General features: G+C 40.2%; 1 protein-coding gene across 1 annotated transcript; it reads left to right on the top strand.

The window, feature by feature from the left end:
- Positions 1-1,159: 1,159 nt before the first annotated feature.
- znf253 (zinc finger protein 253) lies at positions 1,160-11,445 on the top strand. Its single transcript, XM_015391315.1, has 2 exons — positions 1,160-1,381; positions 8,495-11,445. Exon 2 carries the CDS (start codon positions 8,510-8,512, stop codon positions 9,764-9,766), a length of 1,257 nt encoding a protein of 418 aa, XP_015246801.1. The 5' UTR covers positions 1,160-1,381; positions 8,495-8,509; the 3' UTR covers positions 9,767-11,445.
- The last annotated feature ends 54 nt before the right edge of the window (positions 11,446-11,499 follow it).

Raw genomic sequence — 11,499 nt, 5'->3', positions numbered from 1 at the left:
TGTATATATATATATATATATATATATATATATATATAATATGAGGCCCCTGAGACAATCCAGCACATACAGTAACTGCAGGTTGTAAGAGGCCGGGAAAGCTTTCATGGAGCGCCATAACCAAGTGGCTGGAATAGTGCACAGGAACATCTGTGCAGAGTTTGGGCTGCACAGATGTCAAAGTGGGAAACACCTCCAAAGATGGTAGAGAATGATCAAGCCAAGATCCTGTGGGACTTCCAGATAAAAATGGACTGAATGGTAATGGCAAACCAACAGGACATTGTGGTGGTGGGCAAAAAGGAGAGTAAAGTGGTTGTGGTTGACATAGCAATACCAAGTGACTGCAACATCAGGAAAAACGAACATGAAAAACTAGAGAAATACCAGGGGCTCAGAGAAGAGCTGGAGAAACCCTGATGCCTGTGGTCATTGGGGCCCTCAGAACAGTGACCCCCTAACTTGAAGATGTATTGCAGCAGATCCCTGGAAATACATCAGACATCTCGGTCCAGAAGAGTGCAGTTCTAGGAACAGCAAAGATACTGCGCAGAACCCTCAAGCTCCCAGGCCTCTGGTAGAGGACCTGAGCTTGGAGGAAAAAAGAGGAGAGACCACCCGCGATGGGTGAGGAAGAGTTAGTTTTATAGCATGCATTATCAGACATATAAGATGTAATTACCGTAACAATGTAATAAATACATGTTTATTACATGTACTTCATCAATTTATCTGTATTATTGTGCTACACATTAATTTTATTGTGATGGATTTGTATAATATGTTATATTACACGATTAAGAGACTTCATTGACTTCAAACTGGATGTGCCTATTTTTTTTCCTCATAAGTTAAAGTTACCTACTTATTCTACGAAACAGCAAGTGTGTCAAAGTGGTGAATATATCCTTATTTTAAACGTCTTAAGTCGCCCTGAAAATGAGAACATCATCTTTTTTCGATGCTGTAGCGCGCGCTTTGTTTATACTGCGACCGGTCTAACTAGGGAGTACCAATATGGCGGCCGCTGGCTTCACTTGAACCCCATACAACCAACGGGCAATCAGCAACGCAGTAGTGAATAATAATAGAGATCAGTGAGCTGGAGGCGGAACTTAAAGCACCGCTACTGTTTCTGACGGTGAGCTTAGAATGAGACATCTGGCGGAAGTAAACAAGGAGGAGGCGCTAGCAGCGCTAGCTTCTGCGTTTCCTCTTGTTTTCTCGTCGTCTAGTAAAGGACTCTGTCTCTGTGAGCTGAATGTTTCTGATTCTGCAGAAACACCAGAGACAGAAAACCTTCTGCTGCAGAAATATTAAAAAAACATCGACTAGAGGAAGAGATTGAGCACCAGCTCTGACTGCTGGACATCAGCTGCAGGTTAGTGAACCACACGGTGGTCTGAATAAACGAGCAACTGAAAGGGGAGTGGCGGCACTGATGGGCACACATACATCAAAATGCAACTTTTAACCTTGGGGTGAGATTTTGAAATAGTTTGAACTCAGGATTCGATCAAAAGATTAAGAGGACAGGTGCAGCTATAGGTTGGAGGTTTTCAGAGGATTTAACTGAAACAAAGTGTCAGAATGTGAGTTTTTTTAAAGCACAATAAATATTACTGAGTAACAATAATTGATCTGTAGTTATGTGGAAAGTTTTTCTCACAATATATATTATTTTCTATATTCTAGTGATTTTTTGAGAATTGAAGTAAAGAAGAATGGGCCCTACTGAAATCCTTGCATATTAAACATACTGTAAACTAAGAATTTCTCAACTTTGTTTATTAATTATTCTCTGCAGTTTAAGTAAAATAAACAATGGGAAACTAATAAGTTATCACTGGATTACTGGCACTAATACAGGAACCAGTGCAATCGAATCCCATGCAAACTTCACTGTGTATGAATATTTGCTAATAGGCTAAAGTTTAAAAAGCTTCATTCATTATGTTATTAGTTTTTCTTACAATTGACAAAACAGCTAAACAATTGAGACCTTCTAGGAGGCTGTAGATTCTATAAAAAATCACCATGACACAAGACGGCACTTTTCTGGATGTTTCATTTGGAAAATGTGATGGAAATAAAATTAATATATTCAATGGACCAAAATAAGGATATATTAATAAGAAAAGTATTGTTAAAATGAGAACATCCCTGTGGTTTCTTCTCTATGAATTATGGATAACTGAGTTGTTCTGCACATCCTCTCTGTATGTGGTTGGTCTTTTCTATGGTGGCTGATCTTTTGAAAAGTACGGAGCCCTCTGGGTGTCAGGTAGGGTGACAATATTTTCATTTGGGAAAACCAGGACACCTTGGAGCGGGGGGGATCTCTGTTCTCATGCATAGCGATGTCTGTGGCATGCACTCACTTAACATAGACCTACGTAATCCTACAATAACATGATATTTACAGTTGATTTATTAAAAATGTTTTTCAATATAAGTCAAAAGCAATAACAAATGATAATTTTATTCAAAATGTATTTATTAAAAATGCTTAACAATTGCTGTAATGAATGAAAATCACAATGAAAGAAATAATGTCTCATCTAAACATCCCTCACTTAACAATAAAAGTTAACAATAACTCTCAACTCCCAATAACAGATGATACTCAGCCTCAGTAATGAACGAAATAATGTCTGTTCTGTAGGCTATTGGAAAAAATAAATTAACAAATTTAAGAATTAACAAAAAATACCTCTTGTGTAGCAAAAATTATTCAAAATGTACCAAAAACGAACAAACATATCAATAGACTATTTTTACTTCCGGAGTCCAGGTGGCTTTTCAGATTTCTTGAACCTCCATTGGACACCGAGACATCTGTGCCTGCTTTGCACACTGTGCACAAGGCCTCCCATTTGTGTCGACCCGGTCTGAAAGCGGGGAAACTCTTTTGTAAATCGTCGGTAAACATACATTTGCGCTTTTGCATGTTGTTGCCGTCTATATTCTGATTAAGAACAGGGCTGCCCGCACTGACGCGGCTCAGGGATTACGTTACACGCAGCATCGTGCGCAGTGCCCTAGTGCCTGTAAATTTAAATTACGGTAATTTAAAAAATCAGGACATTTCCTCACTTTCTAAAAAAAACCCGGGACGCCCGGGACAGGACGTGAAATACGGATATGTCCCGGGAAATACGGATGTTTGGTCACCCTATGTCAGGGTAAAAAAAAAAAGCCGGTGGAAATCCGTGGAGCATGAATGAATAAACTGAGAGCACGGTTTTCCAATCCGTGCACGCAGATTAAGAAACTGGGCTCTCGGTTTATTGATCCGTGCGCTAGGATCAATCACACAGCTGCTCCAGCACCTTCAGAGTTCGATGCAAGTTCATGCTCTTAAGCATGCTCATTAACACATTGCACTGCACTAAGTCTATATGTTTATATATACATAACAAATAATTGACTAAACTTACCTTGTAGGTGCGACCCATGCATCGAACTCTAAAGGTTCCGGAGCAGCTGTGTGCGTACGGAATGCAAAGCAGGACACACAGTTTATTGATCTGCGTGCACGGATCAATAAACCGAGAGCACAGTTTCTTAACCTGCGCAAATGGATTGGAAAACCGTTCGCTCAGTTTATCAATCCGTGCCCATGACAAAAATCCATTTTAGTCTTAGTCATATTTAGTCAGTGCCTTCCCGATTTAGTTTTAGTATTAGTCTGAATGATGAAAATCAATTTTAGTCTTAGTCAAATTTTAGAAATGGTTCCATACATGCATGCGTTGTTTAACAAACCACACACCGGTATCTGCAATGACTGCGAAGTTGAGCTATGAGTATGAGCCCTCTCCTAGCACTGACTGAGCGCTGCAAGCCACCGTGGGGACAGGCGCCATGTAGGGACAAACAGCAACAACGCGTAATCTTCTATGAAGCTCAAGAAACACTTATATTAACAATTACAAATTAATTATAAACAATTACATTTCTTCATATCCTTTCGTCAGTGGATCGTAAATTTTGTCTGGTTTTAGTCTCGTTGACGAAAATAATTTTTTATTTTGGTCATATTTTTATTTTCTGGAAACAATTTTTGTGCGTTATGTCGTCATCGTCACGGGAAAAAGGGGCGTTAACGAAATATTTTCGTCATCTTTATGGTTGATGAAACTAACACTGCTTAGCAATAAGGTTGTATTAAAAATGCGGACTGGTTTTTTATCACCATGATATTTTTATACATAAGTGTAATGGAGTTAAGTTGTAATGTCTGTTATCTTTTAGTGTGAGAAATTGGGAATATGGAGTGAGAGTGTGTGAAATGGGTGAGTCTCACTCCCAATGGAGAGCGTCTTTGCTATATTTTCTGTGATCAGTGGGTAAGAGGTATTTTTAAAATATTTTTATGCGTGAAAGTCCACCTGAAAACATTGTCTGTGCAGTCAGTTCATCCAGGTTACTGTTTGTGTCGGAGCCGCTTGGACCCCCACATACCGCATATGCCCGTTCTTAGCGCCTGGAAGTAGATGTTAGCGTTTTTCAGGTATGTGGTAAAAACTGCAGGCACCAGAATAATAAAAGTGAACATATTTTGCCAGCAGGTTTTGACCTTTTAAGTTAATTTGGTTGTTATTAAACAGTTTCAGAGGAGCGATCATAGCGCTCTGCATCAGCACTGTTGTCAATGGAACCAGCAGGGAAAGCTTATAGAGAGGCGACCGGACCTGAGGTAACGGTCGCTGGATTCCCAGTGTGAGCGCATAGCAGGTATGTGGGGGTCTGAGCGGCTCCGACAGCGAAGTATTATATTAAGGCAGGATCGAGATCTTGATGAACTGGCTAACCAGATAATTTTTTTTTCATAATAAAACTACTTTTGACCCACTTATGACAGTATATATAGCAAAGCCAGTCTTTGCCATTGAACAAAGGAGCAGCAGAAGCATCAGTACACACTTTTCAGGACGCACTTCACCCGTCTAGCCTTAATGTGTAAAAGCATAAAAAATGAAGCAGTAGATGCTTTTTTCCTGTGCAAGGCGTGGTGTGAATGTAGAATTACACTTTGATTGTTTGAATTACCCTATGGAACATAATATTGCACCTAAAAATTAACTCATGTCTACCTTATGGAATTTCCACCTCTGTTCAAGCACACATACCTTCCATTATCAGGACAAAGTAGTGTTGTAATAAAGACAACAAGTTGGCTGCATTCCACCTCAAAATGCAGGAAATAGTTTTTCAGAGAGTCTAAATTTCAAAATTTTCTGGAGAAGGATACCCCGGACCCCCTACACTCCGCAAAGCCTAAAGATGTGACACCAAGCTGTAGACCCTATGAAATATTCCCAGCTAAAAGTCTGAACGGTGTATATGCAGTTTATCATCCAGGGCTGCAGGAGATCACATACAATGCATGCATTTATTTGGAAATGTGAACTACCACACAAAAGAATCGGAGTTAAGCATCAAGGCCTGCAGTTTGAAGGTAGCCTTTGAGTGCTGTTATTATAGGGATGTGAAACTTGGAGATGATGTGTGGCTTAAGACTCAAACCGATCGAATTGATGTCTGAGACATAGTCTTTGAAGTTAGGGCTGTCACGGTAACCGCACGAATTACATATCGCGATATTAAGAAGCCACTGCCATCACTGCATCTTGGGACAACAGTTGAGAAGGATACAATGGCAGCTGCACTGGTATCAAAACCAAATGTTACTTCGTCCCTTTGGGAGCATTTCGGTTTTCAGCCAAATGAAAAGGGGGAGCCGAACAATTTAAATGAAGCAATTTGTAAAATCTGCAGCAAAACGGTTCAAGTAAAACGTGGAAACAACGAATTTAGGGGCTCGTTTAGCGAACTACCACCCAGCTGTTACGCCCTTCTGCCACACAGAGTCGCGCGGCGGCTCTTGTCGGTGCCAGTCGACAGCTTGGAGTCAGCGAAGCCTTTGCTCGAGTCGCTAAGTACAGCAGAGACAGTGACAGACATAAACACCTAACAGCTGCTGTTACACTGTACCTGGTTGAAGAGATGGTGCCATTTTCCACTGTGGAGAAACCTGCATTCTGGTCGCTCCTCCAACGAGCGCACCGTCAGAGAGGGTTTTTAGTGTCGCTGGAAATGTTGTCACCCCTCTCAGATCCTCTTGAACCACATAAGGTTAACGTGCTGATTTTCCTCGTCCACAACAAGGACATGGCTGAGCTTTAAATCACCCTCATTTGTTTGTGTGAGAATGAAGAATTATAGTGCCTGTTACATTTAATTTTGTATAGGCGCACTTAAGTTAAAAACACAACAAAACGGGTACTTGTTTTTTTTTTTATTAAAGATGCTGCAGTCAAATTTGCCTTTAAAAGTTCAGCCTTCTTCTGAATTTAGTTTTTGTTAAGTTCAGTCGGAGAAATGAGGCATATCTGTGCCATTACTGCCCTTTGATCTGCGTTCAATAAAGTGTTATAAAATTGCCATGTCTTTTTATAACCTTTTTTTTAATGTTTAAGGGCCCCATTTCAAAATTTAATTTTGCCATGTAGTTGGTAATTTAACAATATACAAACAAATTTGCGAAATAGATTAGAATAAAGAAAAAAGATATACCCATATTGCAATATTTGGCCTCCTTGAATAATCACAGGGGGAATTCCTCAACCGCGACAGCCCTATTTGAAGGACCCCACTAGTGCTGCAAGATTTGATGAAAAAGTGCGCTTGCAATTATTATGGACTATTTTTTGATTACGATATTATGAAGGAATTGTATCATGAGTATGTCTGCTTGAATATCAAGGAAAACACAGAGAATGACAAGTTTCTCTTTTTTCCAGCAATGGGAAAAGTGGTCGACAAGCTTCTTGCATGTTCCATGATTTTTGTCAAAATTGAAATCTAAAATAGTTTTTACACTATAGAAGCTCTACATAAAGTGCTGTGCAGGCGACTTTAACACGGGTCGCTTGCCCAGTCCTCTGACCCAGGTAGACACAAGTCAGTGAGCTGTTCCCACTGCTAGGGCCCTATAATTTTCCGCGATCACGGAATCGTGGAATTGGCAAATTAACGCGGAATCTAGTGTAAACACAGAATTTCTACATTTGAAATGAAATTCTGTCTTTGTGTGGGAGAAGAACGTACGTCGGTGAGAAATGCACACCGGGGGACGCAAATCTGGGCGACACAACCCCTCTCGCTCCGTCATTTCCGCTCACCCTCCCCCATCAAAACATTGAAAAAAATGGCTCTCCACAGCTCCGCTTTTGGCGAAAAAGTTGAGAAACATGGAGCTAAGCCCTGAGTACAGAGCCGAGCAGTTTCCTCGTGACTTTTACGTGTCAGGTGAACTATTGTTTTGCAAGTTTTGTCAACATTCCATTGATTGGAAATGCAAAAATACATATATAAAATGGAAAAAACTGAATTTTCAAAAATTAAAACGGAAAAAAATGGAATTTGGGAAAAAATTTAATGGAATTGGGGAAAAAATAAAACAGATTTTATAGGGCCCTACACTGCCACTAAAGGCCGATTTGTTGAAAATAGTTCTGGTACTAAATGGTAAGCCTTAAGGTAAGTTAACATAGCTAGCATGATCATGTGGAAATATTTATTCTGAAAGTTTGGTTCTATAAAAGTTCAACAAAATCTTTAATTAATATGTAAAAACAACAGTAATAATGCAGCACAGGCTGCATATCCTGTCGCATCAATGGTTCCGCCTGCCTCGGTGAGCTGGGTTCCCGTTTTCACAGGGTTTCCTTCATGTTTCTGAGCAATAATGAGGAAATATATTTAGAAACGCCTGAATTACAAGTTAGCATATCCGCATAATTCCAATGTACCTTTAAGAGTCACAACCTCACTAGCATATTTGTTGAACTCCGCTGGACATGAAGCCCAGATGTCAAAGGGACTCGATGTCAGTGTAGCTTAGAGGCTCGTTATGCTCCAGCATTACGCTGGCGAGGACCCCACCTGGATTGTCACCGTGCAACTTCTTTTCCACACAAAGTATTACCAATCCCTCTTTTTAAAAATTCCCTCTTTAGTGTTTGATTAGATTTGTTAAAAAATGTTTATGAAATTGAGACTTGTATAACAAACTTCCAGTTAGGAGAAACTGTATTAATCCCACAATGGAAATTCAGTTTCAGTTCAGCTGCTCCATAACTTTTATTATCATATGTATCTGAAAAAAATATTGCCAAAATTGGCAATGGATATCAGGGATCGATTAACTTACTATCAAAATAATCTGCTTTACAAAAAACTGTATCAGTCAATCTCTAGATTAAATAACCTTCATGGCTGAAAACACTTATTAATGTTTCTAAGAATGACTGCATGAAACATGGAAAGTTCTCAGCTTCACATCATTTTGGTTCCATTGACAATGGAAGCATCAGTGAGACCTGCTGACCAAAAACTTGCTGCATGTGTGTGTTGGTCTTCACAGCAGATAAACAGAACCCCATCTGTTCACCGTATCAATGTTCTCCTGTTCTTCATTTCCCAGACCTTCCACAGAGCCATGTCTGTCACCACCTGGGAGATACTAGACCATCTTCTAATCCCTGAGGAGAGGAACTCTATTCTCGACTACAAGACGCCAAACATTACAGGAATAGAAGAGGCACCGGAAGAACCAGAACCACAGCAGAGGAATGAGCCAAAAGACGAACCAGAAGCTCAACCATTTGGACCAGAACATGTTGATCTGTGGATCCTACAGGATGAAGGACAGCTCCTAATGAAGCAGGAGACAAATGCCTCGATGGGACCTCCTGCTTATAGGGAAATATTTCATAATGGACCAGAACCGGATCAGATGACTGAGATAAAGAAGGAATTAGAAACGAAAGAGGAACAAGAAGTGCCTGCGAAGTTCAAAGACGAAGAGGAGGATCACTGCAGAGATCAGGATGAAGATCAGCTTGCAGTGAAGCAGGAGACCGACAGCGTTATGGTGACACTTTCTGAGGAAAAAAAAGACGACTGTGAGCCCAAACCAAACCCTAACCGCATCCTGACGGGGGAATTCACTGAAGCTGAGAACCAGCATCAACAGGGAGGCGACCAGAAAGGGTTGGGTTCAAGTAGAGATGAAGATCTTCATCCACAGATGACCAATCAGAACTCCAAAGACAAAAGGCCTAAAGTGGACGATTTCAAGGTCAAACAACCCAAAGCAGGTTCTGTTTCATGTGAAATATGTGGTAAATGTTTTATGTCGCGTAACTATTTGCCCGCTCACATGAGAATCCACACAGGTAACAAGCCTTATTCTTGTGACGTGTGCGATAAATCTTTTATAACCAGGACTAACCTGGTGCGCCACCTCAGGACTCACACTGGGGAGAAACCCTATTCCTGTGACTTCTGCAACAAATCATTTCAACAAAGTCAAAATTTGACCTATCACCTTAAAACTCACACAGGCGAGAAACCTTATTGCTGTGACCTGTGTGATAAAGCTTTTAAAAGGAGGGCTAATCTAGTTCTTCATTACAGGATTCACACCGGTGAAAAGCCTTATCCTTGTGACTTGTGTGATAAATCATTTACAGACTCCAGTAATTTGGCTAGTCACAAGAAAACTCACATAGAAAACAGGCCGTTTACCTGTCGGCTGTGCGGGAAATCTTTCACACGAAGTCACGTTTTGAATTGTCACCTTAAAACTCACGCAAATGAGAGGCCTTATCTTTGTGATTTGTGCGATAAATCTTTTAGAAACAGCAGTAATTTGGCTTGTCACAGAAAGACTCACACGAATAAAAAAACTTAAAAGCTGTTCAAGTTAGTTTATATGGTAACAATTTACCTCAACTATAATCTGAAGACCTTAACCAGAGAAACTACACCAAAAGATTATGCCACTTAAATCATGTTAATTTGTTATCATATCTTTTAGATGCGGCCACCATACTGGTTCATCTGGTATACTCTTCTGATATAAATATTTAATAAGCTGTCATATGTAGAATAGTGAGCGTCAAAACTTTCAGAGGCAGCAGGCTGTCTATTATTGTTAGTCTTTAGAGGTTCTGCAGGCCGTTACCTGGAAAAGCAAGCTACGTAGTAGCATAATAGCCTGTCAGCTGGGAGAGTCTCTGTCTTTGCTGCTGGTATAAGTAGCAGCTTAAGGTTGGTTTATGGTTGACGTGTCCATGAGATCAGCACAGCGCTCTGCTTTTTCCTCACTTTGCACCTTGGAATGTTTGTTACTACCCTGATCGGACAATTACCGACTTCTTCTGGTCGGGATTTTCAGATATAAGCATCTAGTATATTTTAAGTTTTTGTCTATCAAATATCTCCACGATCAACAAATTGTGACGGACATGTGGGGAGAATGACTGTCACTTACTCTTAAATTTGTGCATCCTGCTTAGCCGCCCCACCCCCTTTGTTCCAGACCGCCCCAGCAAGGCAGCGCCTACAGACTATTTAAATTATAAAGGTTTATATTCAATAACCATGCAGGCAAATCCTGTAAATAGGGAAGTTCAGGCACATATTTGATATGTGTTATGAGAATTTGTATATAATTACTATTTATGGTCTATATTGTTGCGCTGTTATATTTTTAATACATTATATTAAAGTTCTATATTATGTGCAAAAGCTTTGTAGTTCGTTTTATAATGTGTCATACTGTATGAATTGGTGATACTTAGTCAAAAAACAACAACCAAGCAATTTGATTTATAAAAATATTTGTATTTGGGAAGCTGAACTCACATTTTACAAAAGTATAACATAAACTATATAACAAATATGGAACAGTATTTCAAATAAACTGGGAAAAAACAAAAATCATCCAAACAAGCTGAAACTGATTGTACATTAAAAGGTAAACACAAGCAGCTCTCACTGCTTTTTTTCAAGCTTTGTAAACAGGCAGAGGGACCTCTCAGTTGTGGCTTCATTTTCCTTGTGCCTTTTTTGCTCCTTCTACGACTCTCGTTTGAAGAAATTTAAGAAGTCCATTATTGTTTCTTCTTGCCCTCTTTCTGGGAGATGGGGTGAGGAGGGCTTGAACAGCTGGTGTTGAAGGACAGAAGGCGTGCTGCTGTGGATGGCATCAGTGTTGGTGGAGGTACAGTGGTGGAAAATGGACTCGGCTCCTGCTTTTTTTGCTGCCTGTGGCAGCAATTTTGCGGCCAGTGATTTTCCCTGTAAGGCCAAGCTCTTTGACTGCTGTCCTACAGTGATGAACATTAGGATGGGTAAATGCATGATCAGAATGGGATTGTTAAAACAGCAGGTAAGGCTACTCACTCCCAGAGTTGCTTTGTAGTTCTTGGTGAACTGCTCCTCATTTTCTGCTCTAAACTTTATTAGGGCTTTGGATTGTTCCACACTCCCCATAACCTGACAAGATTAGACACAACATGTTGCGTTCACATTCTAGAATACTTTTTTTTGGTGGAGGGCAGGGTCCAATACACCAGTGGTCCCCAACCACGGGGGGGTATTCTCTCCCAATTACATCAGTCGGTGCATTTGTGCCTCTTG

This window comes from Cyprinodon variegatus, unplaced genomic scaffold (assembly GCF_000732505.1).
Source record: "Cyprinodon variegatus isolate N-32 unplaced genomic scaffold, C_variegatus-1.0 Scaffold535, whole genome shotgun sequence".
Classification (NCBI taxonomy): domain Eukaryota; kingdom Metazoa; phylum Chordata; class Actinopteri; order Cyprinodontiformes; family Cyprinodontidae; genus Cyprinodon; species Cyprinodon variegatus.
This window is presented reverse-complemented; position numbering and strand designations above follow the sequence as displayed.

Coding starts and splice junctions, on each gene's coding strand:
- znf253 (XM_015391315.1), top strand. CDS start 8,510: ATGTCTGTCACCACCTGGGAGATACTAGACCATCTTCTAATCCCTGAG.